The sequence below is a fragment of the Biomphalaria glabrata genome, chromosome 1 (assembly GCF_947242115.1).
Source record: "Biomphalaria glabrata chromosome 1, xgBioGlab47.1, whole genome shotgun sequence".
Lineage (NCBI taxonomy): Eukaryota > Metazoa > Mollusca > Gastropoda > Planorbidae > Biomphalaria > Biomphalaria glabrata.
The window spans coordinates 27,333,663-27,357,370 of NC_074711.1; the positions used below are offsets into that span (position 1 = coordinate 27,333,663).

Genomic DNA, 23,708 nt, shown 5'->3' on the forward strand with positions numbered 1-23,708 from the left:
AATCTTAGAATTTATTTTAAAAAAACAAAACATTCTAAATACAAAATTTAAAAAAAATATATTTTATGTTCATTGTGATTTAAAAAAAAAAAGCAGTAACAAATGAAAATTAAAAGCAGTAACAAATGAAAATTAAAAGCAGTAACAAATGGAAGATAGAAAATGTAATCAATATCTTTAAATAAAAAAATTATGTATTTATGATTAGTCTCCTTATTCAAATGACTTCACATATGTCCATCATAGGAACCAACAAATGAATAAGACAAAGAGAGCTGCTTCTATTTACAATGGAAAATATGTTGGACATATTCTTCTTTAGATTGGAAGGTTTGAGAACATGAGGAGCAGGGCAATAATTTATGAATACATTTCAAGTGATTTTTCAAATGATGCTTGAATTTAAACTTAGAGTCACATACTGGACAAAAGAACTTTCTGTCACCATGTGTTGCCATATGTAAATGCAGGCCTCCCTTGGTCTGCAAGCCCTTACCACAGATGTCACAATGAAATGGCATATATGCAGCACTGCAAGCAGCCCTGTGATACTCGTACTCTGCTATGGAGGTGACAACCTGGGGACAATTTGGACAATATATAAGTTTACCTTCCAGAGCAGTAGGCCTACCAGGTGATAGCACAGTAGGAAGGTCCTGAAGTGAAGGGTGCCTCCTGGGCTTTCTTTGGTCAAGACCTCCTGGAACACAGAAAAATCTTTCTTTTTATGAACTGGTATTCATTGTATTTTGAGAAATCAGGCCAATGGACACATATTTAAATGAACATAATATTCATCTAATGTCTCAAAATTTGTCATACATTTTCCACACTGAGTCATTTTGTGTACACACTTAATGTGATTTTTTAAGTGATGTTTAAACTTGAACTTGGAGTTGCACAGGTCACAAGGAAAGACTCTTCCCCTGTGGCTTCGCATGTGAAGACGTAGGTGATCTTTAATGTAAAAAGCCTTTCCACAGAGCTCACATCGAAAAGGCAATGCTTCTTGATGATGCTCACACAAGTGCTTCTGATAAGCTTTGTGAGAAGGCAGTCTGAGATTACAGTAGCTACACCAGACCACATGCACAGCAGACCCGAATGATGAAGATGGCCCTAACCTTGAAACTTCAGCATGTAAACCATGTGCTGATCTTTGAGACTGATCCTTGCATTCTGAAATAAAATTATCTTGGTGAATTCAACTTGAAAATACTGAATACTAGCAACAGCTGAGATGATAGAAGCATTAAAAAGTAAAGGTTCTGTAAATGAACTAAACTATTCCAAACTGACTACAGCTTCCAAGATGTCGATTTAATTCAAGCTGGTCCTGGAAAGTCATCAAACAACGTCCACAAAGAACGAGGTTATGAATTCTTCTAGAATGTTCCTGCAAGTGGTGCTTCCTTTTAAATTTGAGAGCACACAGAGTGCAGGAAAAAGTTCTACCAGCATGACACTGCAGATGTAAATGCTGTCCAGACTTTGTCTGAAAACCTTGACCACAAATGTGGCAAGAGTAAGGCAACAGTTCAGGGTGTCTATGAGAGACATGCCTGTTGTAGAGTTTACCAGATGGGATACTGAGTTGACACTTCTCACACCATGCCAAAAGATTCCTATTTGCAGACTTGATTAAACCAAACCTGGGACCACTAGATACAGTGTTCACTTCTGAAATTAAATAATACAAACAAAGGAGTCACAGAGGATGTAGACTTCACAAGTGATTTTGTTTCACACTTGTTTAGATGATCAAAAATGCCCATTAAAAGTTTGTTGTACAGCCATTAAAAGCATTATTCAACATTCATTACAATTTATACCTTAAAAATTTATTATTAAAAAAAATAAAAAAAAAAATGTGCATGCAGGCTCTTCACAATTTAACAAACAAAAAAATATTTCCACAATGTGTTGTCACCAGAAATGTCATCTGGTTTCAATGAATTGCAAATCAAACATGAATTTTATTTATGTCAAGAGATTATGCACAAATTTCTAGTATAACAATGCCTAAATGTAATACTAATAGTATAAAAACATGCCAACAAATGCCAAAACTATAATAAAAAAAATAATTTTAAAGAATATTTTTAGTACAGCAATCTCTACTGACTATTTTCATAATGCTATCAAGCAAAATAGTTGCAGTTCAATACATGTTGGTGGTATTCCTCTCCAAGATTAAACACACCAGAACACTGAATACACTGTGCTGCTCTGTGAATGCCTCTCAAGTGGGTTTTTAAATGAACCTTCTGGTTAAATCTGGCATCACAAATGGTGCACATAAACTTCCTCCCCTGATGGGCCTGCATGTGCAACTGGAATCCTGTTAAAGACTGAAACCCTTTATTACACATCTGGCACCAGTAAGGCTTGTCAGGATTCTGTCTATATGTATCAACATAGTCTTCCATCAATCTATTGCTACCAAAGACTTTAGGTTGGTGTGAAGCAGGGGACACTCTGTCTAAAGATGTAACACATTTAATGGACACTGAAGTTGAATGACTAGCCATTTCAGAGGCAAGTTTCTCAGGTCCTGCAACAAAGAACATATGACCATCTTTAAACAAACTCAAATTAGACAATCCAAGAAAAGTAGACCAACATTATAACTGCAACAAAGAACATATGACCATCTTTAAACAAACTCAAATGTGACAATCCAAGAACAGTAGACCAACATTATAACTGCATTATTGTGCAGTTAACAAACAATATATAAAAAGAAGACCAGCTCTTTAGGACATAATCTTCCTATTACTTCTTTTTACACATTTCCATATGAACATTTAATTCCTTGATATCTTTGAAAGTGCCAAGACATTTGGAGCACATGTTCAGGTAATGAACAGCTCGAACATGACGCAGCAGATGATGTTTTAGTTTAAAGTTGGTACCACAATCTGGGCAGCTGAATGTCTTTCCTTTATGCGCCTGCATGTGATACAACATATTCTGTCTGCTTAAAACACCTTTGCCACATATTTTGCAACAAAAAGGCATCAGATGGCCATGGCTTTCACAAAGATGTTTCCTATAAGTTAAAGCATGCACAAATGTCTTATTACAGAAGGCACACTTATGAGGCGTAGCACTGGATGCTGAAGCCTGTTTTGGAAAACTTTGAAGCTCTTGTGTAATCATTGAAAGTCTGCCTGCAAAAAATAAAAGTTAAAAAAAAAAATACAGAAAATGGTTTGCAAATTTTACAGGTAATTTATTTCATTTTGAAAGCTGAAAAATTGTTTGCCCACAAAATAAGCAGGTCTAAGTATGATAAATTGGCACTGAAGTGTGCCATATATCATTTTCAAATAATGTTTAAACAAAATATAACAAAGAAAATGTTGAGTATGTGTATTGTCAGTGATCCTGCAATATGTGTTGATTGAACTCGTGTCCAATATTGAAAAGCAGTGAGCAGACAGTGCACTGGCTCAACTTATGAATCTTATTGAGATGAGTTTTCAGATGAGACTTTTGATTAAACTTTGAGTCACAAATAGTACACATAAATTTGCGCCCCTCATGAGCAAGTTTATGGTGATTCAGACCAGATGTGCTAAAAAAACCTTTTCCACACAGCTGGCATTGAAAAGGCATTTTGTTTCCATGAAACTGGGACAAATGGGTCTTAAAAGATGTGGAAAGAACTTTCTCTTGGCAATGTGGACATTCAGTCACATTATGGTCCTTTGATGCTTGAGTATATAAAGATTCTTGTAGTGGATACTGCAGGATTTGAGGGTCAATGCGATTCTTTTCCTTCATTTTTGGTTGTCTTCTTCTTCGGTATTTCTCTGAAATAACAGACAAAATTGTAGGATTTAACAATATGTTCTCCACCAGAAGTTTTCCTTTATTAAAGACTTCCAACAAAAACAAAAGTCTTTCTAAACAAGAAGTTTACATACACAACAAGCAATAGTTGTTTGTTAAGCAATCCTTTTTTGTATAAGAAAAAACAAGCAAAGTTTACTAAGATCTGAAGGAATTAAATTTTAAGTCGTGGTTTTTACAATGTAAAACATGTTGGTCATATTCAGAGCCTGTAGGATATACTCCATCACATGTTGAACAAGGCATGCATCCATGAATAGATATTAAATGCCGCTTAACTTTGCTTTTTTGAGTAAAAGTCACATCACATATTGGACATCGGAACTTCTGACCAGCATGGTTCCGTTTGTGATGGTAAAGTCCCGAGGTGCTCAAGAACCCCTTTCCACATAAACTACAATGAAAAGGCATGTTGTATCCATGAGCCTCTGAAAGATGTTTTTTGAGATTAGCAGCAAAAAGTTCTATGTTGCAGTGTCGGCAACGAGAAATATCCTTGGGTCCTAAAGGTAGTGAATCAGCAGACTGCCTGTATGGTGAACACAAAACTTTGAGAGGACCTTCAGAAGCAGAGCGTAAAATGTTTTTGTTTGTTCCATATCTGATATTGTCTGAAATAAAAAATAATGGTTCTAATTTCATATGCAGTCAGTTTCATCTACAAATTTTACATTTCAATTATTACTCTTATTACAATGACAGACTTCAGAGCATAATAGAAGAAAAAATTTACATTCATAACAATTGGACATGAAAAAAAAAAAAAGCAGTTGCTAAAAAATTCAACAAAAGGTATGAGCGATCTTTTGACAAGAACAAAATTTAACAAAATATTATCATGGATTACAATTCAACACATGCTTATTATATTCTTGGCCAAGTGGAAAGATTTGTTGACAAGATGCACATGGGGAATGATTGTGAAGGTTAATGAGATGTCTCTTTAGCTTATTTTTCTGCGACAGTTTTGCACCACAGAAACAACAAGAGAATGTAGTTCCTTTGTGAACCTCAATGTGATACTTTAATCCAGCAAGCGTTCGATAACCTTTTCCACACAGGTGGCAGGTAAAGGGGAGTTCATTATTCTGGTGTTCTACAATGTGGGATTGAAGCAGCTTTTCATCCATAAACTTCTGGGAACAAAAGTTGCAGCTGAGGGTTAACATAGGCAGCCTCTGTGCATAATTTCTGCTGGCACCAATTTCTCCAATTCGTCTAAGCTCTGAAAGATAAAATATGTTTTGTTAGTGTTCTTTCCTTCAGTAGAATGAGCAAACTATGGTTCACTTTTAAAAAATTGCAATTTTTTTTTTCCTCCTTTGTTTTAGAAACAGTTTAAAACATGGTGCTTAAATTCAGGACCCAGCTTAAGAATAGCTGAACAAGTGTTACACTGGGTGACACCATGCACATTTTTCAAATGGTATTTTAATGAGCTTTTCTGTGTTAACTGGGCATCACACACAGGGCAGTTGTAGAATTTTCCTTCATGGCCACGTATGTGGTAAGTCAGTCCCATTGAAGTCTGGTATCCCTTATGGCACAAATGACATGAGAATGGCATATTCTGACCATGTTGCTGTGATAAGTGCATTTTCAGTTCATGCTTATAAGAAAATTTCACAGCACAAATAGAGCACTTAAGACACTCAGAGTTATGGCTTTGTAAAGCAGATTTATTTGGGAATTCCAAGTTGCAGTTGGGGCATAGAAAGTTATTGATACCATCCAAGGACATTGGGCCCCTCATCCCTAAGGTACTTTTATGTACTTTTTTAGACTTAAACATTTGATCCATGAATGTTTGTGATGTTTGATCATCTTGTCTTACAGACTGAGTCAGAGGTGCCAATCCTGAAAGAAAAGAGAACTGTCTTACATATTTGAGTGAAATAATGTCAATTGTTAAAAATGGGATTTTTTTTTTTTACATTTTTTTTTACATATATTAACTTCAAAGGAGATCTCTTTGAATTACATTATTTGCAGTTTAATATATGCTGAGTGTATTCAGGACCAATATAGAATATTCCATTGCAAGTTGAGCATTGTGATGATTTGTGAAGAGATTTCAAGTGATTTTTCACTGAGCCTTTTCTTGTGAATTTAGCGTCACAAATGGGGCAAGTAAACACTACGCCTTCATGTTTCTCCATGTGATGTTTAAGACCTGTTAATGTGCTATAACATTTTCCGCAAACATGACAACTAAAGGGTGTGTCTTGGTGCTCTAGCTGCACATGCTTTGTTAAGTCTGGACGATTGGTGAAATGCTCAGGGCAGAAATGACAACCAAATCGTGCCAATGTGTCACTTCTGACAATCCCAGGTCTTTTAACTCCTGGAAAGCTATACTGTTCTTGAGTACTTGACACACAATATGGATCAACTTGACTCTTCTTAAAAACTTTTCCTGAAATGAGAACAGACACATAATGGTCTAAGCTGATTCTAAATGATAAATGAATGATAAAAACATGTCTTTCGATAAAAATGTTTACACTCAATGAACAATAAATCAACTTTGGCTGTGCAACTGACAAGAGGCTACATGCTGGTCATATTCAGTTCCTAGTTGAAATACAAGTAAACACATACTGCACTGTGTAGAGTTGTGTATGTTCCTTAAATGAGTTTTGCTTGTGAACTTTTGGGTGAATCGTTTTCCACACACAGGGCACATAAATTTTTTCCCAAAGTGGGCATGCTTGTGGTGAATCAAGCCCCTTTGTGACAAGTATCCTTTGCCACATAGTCTGCAGGTGAATGGCATCATGCTTCCATGAACATCAGACAAGTGTGACTTCAAATAATAATCACAAGAGAACACTTGAGAACAGTAGGGGCATCCCAGAGATCCAGAAGATGAGAATGTACTATGACTGCCTGGGCCATAGTGACACAGTTTATTAGAACTGTTTGACGCAGAGGATAATTCTTGACTTGGGTTGGAAACTATTTCATGTCCTGAAAAGAAATAAAGTGAGTTGACTAAAACCTCTATTGTTTTGGCAGTGATCTAGGTTATTTCTAAGTACAATCTCATCACTTGTGTAAGGACTGAGAGGGGGGGGGGGGGGGGGAAGAAGGTACTGTAGTGTTTATCTTCTCTGACAAATTTTAATATGCTGATCAAATTCTCTTCCAACTGGGAAGATTTGTGAACACTGGATACAAAGTTTGTGGCTATGAACGGAGTGGTAATGCCGCTTGAGGTTACTTTTCTGAGAAAATTTGCAACCACAAATGGTACATTGAAAGAATTTCCCCTTATGCCAAAGCATGTGAAGATGCAGGCCAGTATTACTAAGGTAGCCTTTTCCACATAATCTACAAGAAAATGGGAACTGGGTGCCAATAGCTGCTGCACTATGATTTCTAAGACCAGGAACACTTTCCAACAATGCTGGACCATGAATGGAATATCTCTCTAAAGCTGGAGTTTTAACACTGCTTTGACTAGTATAAAATTCATTCTGAGGAAGTTGTAAAGCTGTTGGTCTTAAAATGTGGCTTTGTCGCTTGGATAAGTTATCTGAAACAAATAAGTGGCATTACAATAATATGTATTGCAAGTAGTGGATTACTTATATGCCAAATATCCAATGTATCAAAAAAAAAAAAAAACAATCGCAAGTCAGATAATCAACATTATGCCAAAAAATAAAGGGCACACAATTTTTTGTAAACAAATTAATATCCTTTATTACTGATTAAAGATATATACATATATTTAAATGTACTACAATTTTATACAAGTTTATGAATAACGATGTTCTATTGTTCTATTTCCTGCAATACAGTGCATGCTGGTTGAATTCCACGCCTATTGGAAAGACATTTGAACATGTTGGACAAGGGGCACATGAATGAAACTGCTTTAAGTGTCTATTGACACTACTGTTTTGTGCAAACTTCAAATCACACAGAGGGCATACATAATATTTTCCTTCATGGCTGAGCTTGTGTAGGTAGAGTCCACGGGAACTGAGATAGCCTTTCCCACATATTGTGCACACAAATGGCATCATTTGACGATGAATATTTGCTAAATGATCTTTTAGAGCACTAGCAGAATGTGCCACAAAGGGGCAAAGTATGCATGAATGCTTTCTTGTTTTGAAGTAATTTGTATTAGAATTTCTATTTCTAGAAGCTGGCAGTTCCCCTGAAAAAAAAAAAATTTCAGGTCATTTTTCTTCATCAATTTTATATATCCACACATGTTGATTTTTTTCCTTGTTAAGTAACATTTAACAAAACATTACACACAATTTAAAATATGCTGTTCGAATTCTGTTCCACATGAAAGCACAGATGCACAATTGCGGCACTGCAAACAATTATGTTGATTTTTTAAATGTCTTTTCATAGTGCCTCTTTGAGTAAATTTTGAATCACAAACTGGACATTGGTATGACTTTCCTAAATGTGTTTCCATATGAAGAAAAAGACCAGCATTCGAAGCGTAGCCTTTACTGCAAACTTTGCAAACCAATGGAAGATGAGAGCTTGCATGTGGTGATTCAAGAAACAACGCCTCATTGGTTGCATTAAATAAGTCACCTTTCTGAATGACATTCTCTGATGGTAAGGGTGATATGTATCCGATAGTTTGCTGCTTTTTAACATGATAGTTGCTGCTTGTATTTACATAGTTCCTAGTCACCTTTTTAAAGGATTTATCATGTAAGCTCCAACGCTGAGCACCCAATTTGCCTGAAATGAAAATAAACAGCCATTTTATTTGACAACTTTTTTTGTTTTTTTTAAATCAAGACATTCTGTCCTGTCTATAAACAAGACTAATCACTTTTTAGTCAGCGAACATCAACATCAACTTGTATTATATTACATGTTTACACACACCAAGACAAAATTGTCCAAGGCCTGCCCAATGGCTCATGCACTATTAAAAGCTGTCCACGTTTTGTCCACATGTTCGCATGTGCTCTTTATATTCTGTGTCTAGTTTGAAGATTTGCCTACAACTGGAGCACTGGGTTGTCTTATGCACCATCCTCAAATGTCGCTTCATAGTGCTATTCTGAGTAAATCTGGAGTCACAAATTGGACACAGGTAAGTCTTTCCTTCATGTGCTTGCATGTGGAGTGACAAGCCAGAAAGACTAGCATATCCCTTGCTACACAGTGTACAAGTAAAAGGCATCTCATTTCCATGAAACTGTGACATATGACTTTTAAAATTTCCTCTATCCAAAAATGTTTCCTGACAAATGGGGCAAACTATACTAGCTAGTGATGATAAATGTGGCTCCAGCGAATAAGCAAACTGACTAACTGGCTTCCTATTTACAGATGGTAAACTTGTGCTCTTATTTCCACCTGAGATTAAAGACATGTGGTTAATATTTTTTCTGTCTCTTCCTCTTGATGATTTATATTTGTCTGAAACAAAAAAAATATTTAAAATTCACTTTTCATGCTGAGGTCAGTTCTTGTTTACATGGTTTTTCTGTTTTCAAAGTGTGCACCAGGGTAACAAAAATAAATGGTGAAAATTATAACCACACAAGAAGTTGGGTTTTTTTTTGTGTTTTTCTATCCCAAATTCTAAGAAACATTTGTAATGTAAGAATGCAGTAAACTTTATATTTAAGTCACAAACTAAACTAAGACAGCACAACATGGTAAACTAAATCATTTACTAAACAAAATAAAAGGGTTGGAATCATTTATTTTCTCAATAAAAACATTTAGATTACAGTATTGGAAATATTAGAACTATTACAATGTCTGTTTTTTATAAATTACTGGTATAACCATAGACAATTTGATTTTGAAAGTAAACCAAAAAAAAAAAATAAATAAAACATACAGAAAATTTCAGATATTTGTGTTACAAATAACTTTAATATTATTTAATGTTGAATGAAAATTAAAAATCCAAAATGCTTTAACAGTATATTTACATAATTTACATATAAATTGAAGACACTCATAAAACAATATACAAAAAAAAAATTGACTTTTAATGTCTACTTTTTAAATCAATAAAGCAACAATTTTATTTTTTTTCCCCTAACCAATGACCATAAAGATGCCAATAAGCCATTCCTAAAACGAAGTCTGCTCATGAAACCTTATTAAGTGCCTCTTTAAAGTACTTCTTTGGGTAAACTTTGATTCACATAATGGACACATAATCAGAGTTCCTTTATGAACTCGTATATGTCGATAGAGACCAGAAGAGCTATAATAACCTTTGCCACATTGCGTACAAGTGTATGGCAGATCTTGACCATGGGCTTGTGATAGATGTGTTCGCAGTAATGAGCTAGTCAAAAAGTTTTCTGAGCATTTGGGACATTGTAAATGTAGAAACTGATCTGATAAATCAGTTAAAGGGAAGGTCTCAAAATGAGCTGAAGCTGCATCTTCAAAATGAGGATAGTTAGTTCTTGAAGAGGCTGGCATCTTCCCTGGCCTGAAATTTCGAGTTGAGGACTTACTTGCTCCTGAAAGAGATAAAACAATGTCATTCTCACTCTTGACCTTGAAATATTGGCTAGTTATTCCAGTGACATTAATTATCACCACTGGCAGTCTTTTATTGTATGTATCATCTCCATAAGTTGATATTAAAAAGTGGCTCAAATAAAACAAGAATATTGTACCCTAAAAATTATTATGATTAAGATACTTGAAAGCTCTAAAAACACACACACAAAATTTACATTTAAAGATTTTCAACCATTAATTTATGGACTCCTATTAAATGTGTTTTGAGGTGATGCTTCATCATAAATTTAGAGCTGCACACGTGACATTCAAATTTCCTTTCCTCGTGAGTACTCTTATGATGATAGTGGGCAGATTTGGAAAAAAAACCTTTGCCACAAACAGTACACCTCAAAGGTAACTTATCACCATGAGAGTGGGATAAATGTATTTTGTACAGTGGCCATGTAAAATAAGGTTTTCTACAATAGCAGCATAAATACTGCTGAGTGTTAAGTGGTGCTTCCAATCCCAGATGGTTAGCCTGAAGAAATGGTTGTCTTTGGTGCTTATAGAAAATGTCCTTATAGCTTTTATCATCTGTGGAGTCCAACTCTGAAATGAAGAAAATGTTACTTCTATAAGTAAATCCACACAGCGTCAGGAACAGTGCAAATATTTTGACAAATTATTATTAAAGATCACATTTTTTTTATATTAAGTCATCTAGTTATGAGGCGCCATTTTTATATTTAGGATGAAACTTTTTCACATGATCTTTCATGTGGTGTTTGTGTTTGAATTTGGCTCCACAAAATTCACATGGAAACAGCCAGCCCAAATGTGTGCGCTTGTGATGACGAAGACCAGAGTAGCTGATGAATCCCTTGCCACAGATTTCACATTTAAATGGAAGTTGCTCACTGTGATTATAAGATATATGTTGTTTCAATAAAAATGGTGTAGAAACAGAGCATCCACAGAAACTGCAAATGCAAGTATCAACTAATGGATAACTTAAACTGACATCTGGGCTTGATAAAGAATCCTGTGAAATTCTAGGAGGTGGAGCACGAAGTCTGTCAAATGCTTGCTTTAAACGTGAACCTGAAAAAAAATTAAGGGTTGGATGTTCACATTTTACCGGTAGGCATTATTAGATGAAAATGACTAATGACAACATGACATGATCCACTTGACACTTTCTATCAAAATGATGTTTACAAGATATACAATAGTGCCAAATCTATTAGACTTATTTCCCACAATGTAGAATGTGTGCATTCAATTCCTCCTTTGTGCTAAAATGTGAAGAACAGTATGTACACAACAACAGCTTGTGTACAGCTTTCAAATGGCTGACTAAATATTGCTTACGCTTTAACTGTAGATCACATACATGGCAAGAGAATCTAAGAGATCCATGATCCTCGATATGTCTGGAAAGTCCTGATTGAGTGTAAAATCCTTTAGTGCAAAGTGAGCATGAAAATGGCATCTGATCACCATGATGTGCTGACATATGCTTTTGAAGAAGTGTACGAGATAGTGTGATTTGAAAGCAATAAGGACATTTATAATGGTTTTCATTTCTTGTTGAGGCAAACTCATTAGATTGATAGTGTCTAGACTCAGAGCTTATCTCATATGTCACTGGATTAAAGTTTCTTCTAGATTCATTGCTAGATGCCGCTGAATAAGGGTTATGTCCAAGTCTATTTAGCTTCAACTTTGAATCCTCTCTCCCTGAAAAAAATAGAATGTTTAAAACACCTGTGGAATATTTCCTTACTTTAATAGAACTAAATTAAAGCACATGTCAGAACTAGATTTAGTAGAATTCCATTAAAATAGTATGCTAAGGAATAATTTGAAAAGCAAAAAGCTGAATTTTATCTCAATGTTTAAACATGGTTCTATCAGATCCACAAATCAATAAATGAGAGTTAAATTCTGGTCCAGCAGGAAATGCAGTTGAACAGTTTTGACATTCTTTCAATTTATGAACTCCCAAAACATGTCTTTTTAAATTATGCTTATGCTGAAATCTAGCATCACAAATAGCACAAACAAATTGACGTCCATTATGAGCCTCTATGTGGTGCCTCAATCCTGTCAGTGAAAAAAATCCTTTTTGACATATTGAACAGCAAAAAGGTAGAGCATTCTTTTCTCTGTGGCAGTCGTTCATATGTTTCTGGTACATTACTCTAGTATCAAGTTTACAATCGCAAAAAGAACACTCTATACTTTTTTCAGAAGTTTTGATAAAATCTAGATTAGAATACTGCGTTGAACCGTAAGTATTTCCTTGCAAACGTTCAAATCCATTTTCTCTTCTATTTCCAACAGTTTTATTTTGTAAGCAGTGAAGCTGACCTTGACTTGGAAAAGTTTTTCTTCCTGAAACAGAGAAAGTTTTTACACGATTGTTTATTGGCCAATATGTTCCTTTGTAAACAATTTGAAGTACAAATTAAACCAAAGATGACACAATAATACATAAGTACAATCGGGGCTCATTCAGCCAGGTGATAGCAACTCCAATTCTTCCTTGTTCATTCATTACATTTTTTTGCTTCATTGATCTCTTATGATCATTTACAGTAATTACAAACTTTTATTAGTCACATCACATTTAACCAGCATTTCAAAAACATTTGTTAACACCATATCCCTTTACATCCAGTTGAGCTACAATCATCTGATTCTACATTAAATAAGTTTTGACTTGAAATGTTTTATTCATTTTTTCCTTTTTTCAAGCAACTTAATAAAAATACATATGGTTTTAAAACCAATAGCCCCATATTTTATTTTCTTGAAATAATAAAAAACAATTGCTTGTATAAATACTTCAATACTTTTGATTATGACACAAACAAAAACAAATTACAGAATTCATAAATACTTCTTCATGTTTATATATTTATACATTCTTAAAAAAAAAAGAATTACATGTATCATGTAAATGTGTGTTAGACTAAAGGGAAGTGCCTTCTTTAGATGCATCACAATCCAGAATATGAAAATTAAAATCATCGCCTTTCCTAAAAAGGCCATTACAATACATGCACTTTTTCAGTCCATGGCTCGTCTCTAAATGTCTTCCAATGTTTTTCTTGTGTTTGAACTTGACATTACAGATATGACAGGAATAAACAATAGTATCATGCACAGAGCTATGCTGACGTAAACGTTCTTTAGTTACAAAACTTTTGCAGCAAATGTTACAAGTTAAGCAATCAGAACCACTAAACAGACCAACTAGAGATCCTGAGGCATGAACTTCATTAAAGTGGAACTGATATGTAACACCAAATGGAAGTGTACAATTGCAAAGAGTACAATAATCAGTTTGATCATTCAGTACTTTTCCTCTTTCTCTAAAAGGAAACTGACTGAAAGTTTCATCTGTAGATGCATGTTGGGATATGACAAGTGGTAAATGAAGAGCTGATTTCAATTGACGGCGGCGTTTGGATGAATACTTTCGTCGAGAACCTTTATCATAAAGACCTGCAACAAACAAAATTCTTGAATATGAAATAAGTCATTTTTTTATCTTTGTTTTTAAAGTCTGAATGTTAACAATGTCAATAGCTAGACAAACTGCAAGATTTATAAAAGACTATTTATTTGTCTTGTCTTTGCAGGAAGCTACATGGTCCCCATAGTCAAATCCAGAGATATAGTTTTTACACTGCCTGCATTCTCTCATGTTATGGCTAATTTCAATGTGCCTTTTCATATTTCTGCTGTATTTAAATTTGTGACGACATATAAAGCACTCTGAATGAACCAGATGACTCTCCATATGATGTTTGCGTCCTGAATAGGAGAAAAATCCTTTTCCACACACAGAGCAGTTAAAAGGATATGTTGCTTGTAGCCCATGATGAATTTCTTTCATATGACGGTTCAGGCTTATCTTATTATCAAATTGTTCAAGGCAATACTGACATCCAAGTTTATGCAATACTGAAATGCTATCAAGCTTAGGGGGACCTAGTGCACTACTATTTAAGTCAGAATTTCTGTGGGATGAGCTATACTTATTTATAAATCTGCCATGACTTTCATTGTTAAGATTCTTTGTAGCAGAATGCTGATGCTTCAAACTTGTATCTGTTTGTCTGTAATACTCTTCTGAAACAAAAGAATGAAATTTGGCATAATATCCTTGAAAGAGTGATCCTTTATAAAAACCCAAAACCCCTTTCATGAAATATGTGAAAGTATTTAGTTTTTTGTTGCTATCGTTTCCATTTTTCTAAGCACTGGTTACATTTGTTTAAAAAAGCAAAAATTCAAGCATTTGAACACACATGTCTGTTAATTTCATGGATGTTATAATTGAGATGACAGTAGCGGCACACTTTTAGTCCATGTACAGTTTCCACATGACGATTTAAGTTTCTCTTAAAAGTAAATTGTGAATTGCACATAGTACATTGAAATGTATGCCCTGTATGTTGGATTTCATGTTGATGCAATCCAACTTTGGAAAAAAAACCTTTATGACAGTGGGAACAAGTGTAGGGCAAGCTCTTGGACTCTCTATGAAGACTGTTCATGTGCCTTTGATAATGAAGTCTGTTATGAAATTCTAAATGGCAATAGTTGCATTCATGTACTGTTCCATCAGACAGAGGGTGATATTCACTCCATTCATCTATTACGTGATTGTGTAAAGGCCTAACAGAGGTGACATCATGAGAAAATCTGGATGTTTGAGACAAATTTCTTGATTTTTGAGCCATTAACGTTACTGGCCCAGTATCAACTGTGGTATTGAGTTGAGTGACAAAATGCTCTGAAAAAAAGTTTTGAAAATAGTATTTTTGGTGACATAAGGTTTATAGGCTGTTAAATAAAATAGTTGACTTTCTATGATCATTATGAAATTATTATTGCAAACTCCATTTACAAGCGCAAAATTAAAAAAAAAATGGCAATAATTTTTGATGATCAAAAGCAAAATTACCTAAAATTCACTAATGAACAAAAAAATACTGCTGCTTTATGACATTACACCATGAGCTAACTTTTCATGTGCTCGGAGAGAAGATCTGTGAGCATACTTTGAGCCACAAAGTAAACACTCAAAATTCATAGGTTTTCCATGCACAGCCATGTGACCTTCTAAATGTAGTCTTCTTTGAAATCCTTTGCCACAAATTTCACAATAAACTTGAAATAAACCCATGTGTTTGAATTTCATATGATTGCTAAGAGATGAATGAGTTAAATATTTTTTGTGGCATATAGGACACAAAAAACGCTGCAATTCAGGATCAAAAGGACACTCTGCTTTAGAAGGAATCTGAACACTGTTTGGTGTACATTTTTCTGTGTCCTCCAAAGCACTGACTTGAAATTTAGATAAAAAAGTTAACGGTTTCTTCGATTGTTTGCCATAATGATGAGTGCCAATATATTTAGAAGAATCATATAAGTTGCCTTGTGAAATATCTGAAATAAGAAAATTAAAGATACACCCGTTTGCTATTTAAAGTGAATGAAATCACTAGGATCACTCACTTTTAGAGATATATATAAAAAAATATTTTTGCCCACAAAAAAAACAAAAAACATTTAAGTGTTTGACATAACACAAATACTAAAGATAATAAACAAAAACATTCATAGAGCATGAATTATTCATTCTCTTTCAATGCAGCAAACAAAAATAAAGCAATAGGTTTTTTAATTCACAGTAAGTTTCAAGTTTCAATAAATTCATTTATTTTCACAAACAAAAATTCCGAAATAAAAAAAACACATTTACTGCCAAAATTAATTCAGTCATTCAAATCCTTCAATCAATAATTAATTCTTAAAACAGTGAAAATTCCAAAAACGTATTTTATTATAAACAGCTATTTATATTATTGTACATCAATGAAAAAATGAGTACAATTGTTTAAAAATAATCATTAGGTAAAGAAAAATTCATATAAAAATGGAGTATACTGTGCATATTATTATATTTACTATATATAATACAGACCTAATTTGTTGATGATGAATAGTTTAGAAAACAATGAATATTGAACGAACAATATGTATTTAAAATTGAATGATGAATAACATTTTATTGAAATAAAAATTTTAAAAAGATTATACTTTAACTAACCTATTTTAAAACTAACTAAAACGGAAATGTATTTCAACAGAAAACTTCATTGTGCATTGCCATTCTATTTGTTTTTATAGAATACTAAGTGTCCTTCATTATAGTTTATATTTACTAGAGATAAACGTAGGCTTTAAAAATAATCACTGTTATGCTGTAGAATCTAGAAATCACAAACTCTGGTGTTCTGTTTTTGGTTTATAATGCCATGCTCATAAAAAATAATATACATTCTTAGAAATTTTTAACATTTTTGCATTTTTTTTTATTTTTTTTTTTGCTAATAATAGTAGGAACAAAAGGCACCTATTATAGTTGTGATTGTTAATATAAAAAAACTGAGTTAGGAAAAAGTCATTAAAAATTTTTTATGTGTTCATATCACAAACTGTGAGACTATGTGACAGCAACATTGGGAAGATGTAATAAGATTAAATAAAATGATCTGCTTTTAAATTTTTTGTATGTTACCAAACATGCATACAATGTGCATTCTTACTTTTTTTAGAACAAAAATAAACAATTTCGGTAGATGATAGTAATTCACATAAAAACACATAGATGCCTCCATGCCAAAATGGAAATGTGTATTGCCAGAAGGCCTGGAATGTGTATTTTGAGGGGCAATTGTGTATATTCCTAAATATATAAGAAATATATATCCTAAAAATTAACAGAGCATAAAGTTATGTAAATTCTGTACATTTTTCTTAATATTTACACATTTAGTCTTAGTCATAAACTTTTCTAGAATATGTTAGAATGTTGCCTCTAGTGTTTTATTCCTGATTCCATAAAAGCACCAGCAGAAAATGCATTCAAAAGAATTGGAATTTTTGTTAGAAGGGAATTTAGACTTAACCAAATGCAATGATTTGTTTGGTTAGATCAGTGGCATCTAGTTTTATAAAAATAGATTTGTTTATAGGTTATAGTATGCAGACACTGGAAATATTTTATCACTTGTTGAAAGAATTCAGATTTTTTTCTTTCAAAACAATATTTGCAGTGTAAGCAATGAAAGCTTTGGCATCCTCTACAATCACTATTAACAAAATTTTAATTTTTTTTTTCAGAAAGATAATCCTAATTAAACATTGAACTTGTTTCTAATATAGAACATGGGCTATTTATTGAGTCTGCTGAATTTATATAAACACCCTAGCTATTGTAAGAAGCTTTTTTGGGTTGTGATGCTTGAAGTTGTTTTGAAAAGAAACAGATGTACTTTAGCAAGGAATCAACAATTTATTGCTTTTTATTCTGCATAAGAAAAAGCATTTCTTTTTCAAACACATTCAGCCTTTAAAGTCCCTGATTTCTTTCTATGAATTTAGACATTCAATAAGTAATGAAACCTAGTTAAGTCACTAGTGACTATAGCAGTAGCTTTAAATCAATCTGCCATAAAATACTTTCTACTTTTAAAGTCATGGTCATCAGTTTGATTTTCTTTGAGCTGCTAAGAGAGAGAGAGAGAAATTAAGCTCAACCACCATTTTTGCCAATAAAACCTCTGCCCTTCTCACTTTCATCCAAAAGAACTCTCACCTGAATTTGGTGCTTTACAAAAAATCGAATCTAGATCAAGAGGCACCTTCACTAACATTGATTTGTTTTTAATATTTAGTTCTAGATCTAAATCTAAGTCAAGTAGACACTTGATCACATCTAGAATCTATATCTACTAGATCCATTTAGTTTGGAAATCTCTAAATCTCTAATCTCTATATTCTAAATCTAGATTTACATAAATTCATAGTGTCTTGAATATTCTCAATCAGTTTGAAGACAAATAAACACTATTTTTTTAGATCAAGAAGATATAGCAAAATAGTTTAAATAAGTGCACGGTAAAAAAAAAAAAAAAAGAGCAATACCATCTTGTGGTAGTTCTAATAAAAAGTCCATTTCTAGGAATTGACACACTACATATTTGTGAAAAAATGTTTGCATATATTTAACTTTAAAAACAAAAGGGTTGACACACTACATATATGTGACTAGCAGTGATGGGAACAGACTTTAAATTTTTTTGGGGGGAAATTTTGTATATTGTTTGTATATGAGTGTTTCTCCAGTACTGGTTACAACTAGGTGTTGGTTCACTAAAAAGTCCGTATTTCATAAGATTGTTATTCAAATGTGACAATTTGCATTACATTGCATTAAGAAATGGTTAATCTATAAATTTTGATATTTTGAGCTCATAAGGTGCTAGGGAAATATTGAAATTGTAAAAAATGTGTGAAATTACTACCCAAAATGGCAGCTTTTGATGTAACACGGAACACCATGGTATGATTGAATTAATATCGTACTAAAACCAAGCGGCATAAAACTTCCATCTTTGTTGGAATATGTTAACAAGATCCTCATATTTCAATGTCATTATTTAGTTTTTCTCAAGGTTATCAAAATATTGATTAAACACGGCCACAAAAAGGCGTTTGAGGCGCATCGCGATGTGTCCCACTTTATACGGAATTACAATCCTCTATGAATTGTAAACAAGAAATAAATAATACGCTCAACATTGCATTTCTGTTACAACAAGCATTAAAGATTTCTTTTAAAGTATTTTTTTTGTTAAAAGCTTTCTAAACATGCATAACGAGCTTAAAATAGGTCGAGGTGTCCCAGATGAAGCGCCTGTGCTGCGTGTGTTAAGAATGGGATTATTTTTCCCACAACACTACTTTTTATGAATGAGAGTTCTTTTGAGCATCACAGGTATTGTGTAGAACAAAAAAAGTGCCGCTTCCGCTGGAAATACTAGCGTAGTAATTAACAGGAGTACGTAAACAATAGCGTGTCCCACAATTAACCATTGATGCGCCTCAAGCGTCGACACGATCAATCGCCGGCAATCTTGCACAAAAACCTCATTTAATCTGTTTTTTGTGATCTTTTGTGAATCAACAACCCATCAGGTACGTAGATATTTCATTATTCTACTGAAATTTAAGCTTATTACAAATAAGTTTGATTGCAATATCCAAATCGAAGTGCTTTTTTTATTACGAGGTTACTAAATTTAACCATTCAATCATGACGTCACGTGAAGCGTCTTGAACACAATTTAGTCTTAAATCGTAAAGTTAATCAATTTTAAAGCCTGTTACTAAACAAAAAGTTTATATTTCTAAAACAATTATGTTGATGTAATAGTAGACGTGTGTAGCGATTTAAAATAATTAATTTGTTTTTATTTTGAGAAGTAAATTGGATTAGGCGTTGAGGCGCTCCTTGGGACCCCGTGCTGGTGTTTTCCATGCATAAATTATGGCGTCACATGTAGCGTCTAATGCGAGTTCAGGATTTGTTACGTTTTCTGTATTCATGGAAGTTTTAATTAAGATTAAATGATTTTAATATATGTAATAAACTATTTTCATAATTAATCATTTTAAATGAACATTTTTTGACATCTTTTATTTTATATTTTTTGTAATTTTACTTTACATCGTTTGGGGCGTTTCAGTGGACACTACTCCGTTTGTTTACAAATGGTGTCCTAGTTTGCGTCTGTTAAGTCCAAATAGATTTTAGTGATAGTTTGTTAAAGATTTTACAGTGTCAGATAATATTAGCTACATCTAAAAGAAATAAAGCGGTACTGTTTAAGAAATATTAAATAATTAAAATTTACTTATTACTGTAAATAAGATTTAGAACTATTAGATCTTTCGTTTGAGGCGCATCTCGGACACTTGTCTTTAAAACTTTAAAGAGCTTAACTCTAGATCTAGAAATCTAGACTGATTAGACCTCTAGACCTAAATCTAGATTTACTCTAGATCTAGATCTAATTATGTAATTCATTATCTAGATTTACTCTAGATCTAGATCTAATTATGTAATTCATTATATTATAGCTAGATTTACTCTTGAGTCTTGATCTAGACCTAGAGTAGAGTAGAATAGTCTAGTCAGTCTAGATCTAATTCAATATCTAGATTTAGATCTAAACTAGATTATTAGATTAGAAATCATTAGATCTTTTATGAATCTAGACTAGTGACTCTAGACTAGATCATTTATGACTAGATTAGAATCTAATTTTAGATTTAATAATATATTTTTCTTTAAATTGACCAGTATCTAGAAAAATATCTAGAGACTAGATCTATATTATAGACCTATTCTATATTAAAATGTAGATATAGTATCTAAAACAAAGTTTGGTTTAACCTGCACTTAATTTCCATTGTATTGTTTATACAGTATATTCAATTATATTGTATTCAGTTCTTTCAGTCTACCACTGAATGATTATAACTTAAGTTAATATAATTAACAGTACTAGTCCTATACTATTGATTGAGTCTATCCCTATCAAGCAATTATGGGCATTACTAGACTAGATTTAAATAATGCACCAATATATAATATATTATATGTTTATGAAATTTATTAGTAGGCCTATATTATATATAATAGATCTATTTATTTAGATACTTATACATTTTTTATAAATTACAGATTTCAGTAATGGAGTATCTGTTAGAGTTTCAAGGCGTCTACAAGCCAAGAAAGACTCTAAATTTACAAGCATCAAAGCCTGAGTCTCTAACACGTGTTGCTGTTTTAGAGCAGAGAGAAAAGGAAAGGTTGAGAAAAGCTGCATACAGGGCCTAGTTAAGCCCACATGAAAAAGCTTGGATAAACAGAAAACGCAAAGAAAGAAAACAGCAAGCTAATAGTCCACTTAATGTCATCTCAGCAGAGGTTGGTGAATCACTAGGTACTGGATTCCAGACTCCAGTGGCAAAAAGAATGGCTGTTTTAAGGGCTTTGATGAAATTGCCTAGGTCACCCAAGAAATATGCTGCAGTTTTTGATGGTCTCACACAAATATGCTCCCCAAGAAAAAGTAAAAGCTGTCCATGACATACGCTTTCTGCGCCTACCTGAGAGAAGAAAGCTCATCCTTCTAAACAACATTAAAGAAAGTATCAAAACCTAACTACACTCCACCAGCAAAAAAAAAGTCAGATGTCTAGTGCTCATAGACAAGTACTCTGCAGTATCCTTAGTAAGTACAACAAACTCAGAGGTTGTGCTACTCATTTCTAACATTTGGTCAAGAAGTTTTATGTCCAAGTGCAAATCAGAACAAATTGCAAGAAAAAAAATGACGTGATTGCATTGCACAAAATGCCTTGGAAACAATATTCATTTTTTACAGTAGAGGGAACTGATCCCTCTCAATCATCTGTTAGTGCTCAAACAGGAAAACGTTTCATGCAAAAGCTACTTAACATAAGATGCAGTCTTGCTTATGTGAGTTGTGTTTGAAGATTTTTCTTTATATAGAGGGCATTAATAAATTTCTGATCAAAAAAGGACACAGAGCTGACATTAATAAATCCAGCTTCATCACTTGACTTAACTCTATGCCCAAGAACTAATGCCAATTGTTTTCATAAGCTGCAGTGCATTGAAAGATCATGTAGCAACTGTGGTGTGGATTTAATTAACAAGTATTGAGCCTTTAAAAAATTGCACAGATGAATTAGCAGAGTGGAGTATAGTATGTGGTCAAAGATGACGGATGAGTATGTTCATAGTGATGGTACACTGCAAAAGGTATCAAAGTGGCGACCAGTAAATAAAGAAGGATCTTTTAATGACCTAGTGAGAGGTATTACACCTAACACTATTGCTTACAGAAATAGAAGCTGTTTCTGCTATCCATACAGAAATTCATATGGCAGTCAGTGCCTGCATGATGAAACATGTGGCTCTTGGAAGGTGTTCAAACTTCAGAAACAAAATGGTAAGTACTTGTATTTATTTATTTTTAAATAGCACTTTACAATTATCTGAGAAAAAAACATTATTCATTTTAAAATTACGTAATTGATTTCTAAATGAAAGTGTTTCTTTTTCTTCAGTAGTGCAATCTCAGTCAAATCTTGAAGACTCTTTGGATGTCAGTCCCATATGCTCAAATTCAAAGGTAAAGAGCTTTTACATATAAACATTTTAAACATTTTCATTGAATCTTATGTTACCTGTATTGTATAAGTTGTTTTTTAATAATATACCTTGCTAAATAATTTTAGACTCATTTTAGAAATTAAGTATTTCAGCCTCATGTTGTTGTTTTTTCAGGCCCAAACAATTTTCTTCACTCATCAAAAGTACATTGTAAATAGCTGTGTGATTGTCAAGTATGGGGAAATATTCTATCCAGGTATAATTTTTTGCACTGTGTACCTTTTAATTTCAATAAACAAGTTCAAAGTATGTTTTAGATTGAAGTATTAACTTTTCAACATTGCTGGTAATTTTTTCTAACAGGAGTTGTGATAGAAGTCCTGGATGATCAGCGCAGAAATAATTTTTTAAAAAGGCACAGAAATTAAAGAAATATATAAATATATATATCCAGAAGTGCAGGACATACAGTTAGTGTATGCAGACATGATTGTTACTGAAGTGATGTTGATACCAATGGCAATAGTTTGAGAGTGGAATGTTTTGATTTCTGAATTTTTCAAATAAAATTTGTGTACAGTTTTATGTGTTTTCTTTTCTTTCTTTTTTTTTTCAAACCTTTTTCTGTGTGTTAAAACTAACAAAAGATATAAAATATATATTTGTCAATAATTAAAAATAATAATGATCATTCACTTGTGCACAGATAAGACAAAAATATAAACTTATAAACATTATTTAAAAAAATGGTGTCCCATGAAGCACCCGCGACATTTTGTGAAATTAAAGCAGCATTTTTACAAATGGGTACTTTATGACTAGAATAGTAACTTAATAACAAGTCTAATGGATCACTTTAGTGCAAAAATAAAATAATTTCTATATTCTCACAGAATATCTTTTAAAAAAACTTTAACTTGTAGTGTCACAGGTGCTACGGTGTCCCAAATTTTGAATTAAGCTCAAATCCACTTTTTCTATGCAAAAGCATAAATTTCAGTATCTAAAGACTAATATCAATAAAGACAGTTATATTATGCTAAAATACAATGAATTTATCAATTGGTCGTTGTTAAATTATCAAGTGGTGTCCCGGTGATGCACCTGTGACGCAAAAGGGGGTACCCCTTGAATAGACACTGCTGTCAAAATCTACATCTTGCAATTCATTTTCTATTGATAAATTCTTAAAGTGAACTGGTTGAAGAAGTGAATACAGTTGAAATGAAACCAAAAACTTCAACTTTAATTTTTAGCATAATGTGACACTTTTTGGCACCAGTACTGGAGAAACACTCAT

General features: G+C 33.1%; 2 protein-coding genes across 29 annotated transcripts in view; one reads left to right on the forward strand and one right to left on the reverse strand.

Annotated features, from left to right (window-relative positions):
- Window positions 1–84: 84 nt before the first annotated feature.
- The window catches only part of LOC106060397 (zinc finger protein 236-like), a 39,025-nt gene continuing 15,401 nt past the window's right edge, over window positions 85–23,708 (reverse strand). For 2 of the 26 annotated variants that reach the window (XM_056030404.1, XM_013218243.2), the window contains exon 3: window positions 12,584–13,842. In XM_056030404.1, coding sequence (XP_055886379.1) covers window positions 13,307–13,842 — 536 coding nt within the window. In that variant the 3' untranslated portion in view covers window positions 12,584–13,306. The other 24 variants (XM_056030450.1, XM_013218257.2, XM_013218256.2 and 21 more) reach the window with 24 other exon arrangements.
- LOC129926462 (uncharacterized) lies at window positions 18,518–22,990 on the forward strand. Of its 3 annotated transcripts, none has more exons than XR_008778137.1 (5): window positions 18,518–19,842; window positions 20,948–22,244; window positions 22,363–22,427; window positions 22,583–22,664; window positions 22,772–22,990. XR_008778137.1 is itself a non-coding variant. In XM_056030666.1 (4 exons), the coding sequence occupies exons 1-4, from the start codon at window positions 22,001–22,003 to the stop codon at window positions 22,834–22,836; spliced, it is 456 nt and encodes a 151-aa protein (XP_055886641.1). In that variant the 5' UTR covers window positions 18,518–22,000; the 3' UTR covers window positions 22,837–22,990. The 3 variants fall into 3 exon arrangements, 1 of the variants encoding a protein (XP_055886641.1); XR_008778134.1 differs by having other exon boundaries at window positions 18,518–19,395; XM_056030666.1 differs by having other exon boundaries at window positions 18,518–22,244.

What these genes read in the sequence shown, in the direction of transcription:
- LOC129926462 (XM_056030666.1), top strand. Translation starts at nt 22,001, where the DNA reads ATGTGGTCAAAGATGACGGATGAGTATGTTCATAGTGATGGTACACTG. An exon ending in CAAACTTCAGAAACAAAATG is followed by an intron (nt 22,245 to 22,362) that starts GTAAGTACTTGT and finishes CTTTTTCTTCAG; the next exon opens with TAGTGCAATCTCAGTCAAAT. An exon ending in CCATATGCTCAAATTCAAAG is followed by an intron (nt 22,428 to 22,582) that starts GTAAAGAGCTTT and finishes TTGTTTTTTCAG; the next exon opens with GCCCAAACAATTTTCTTCAC.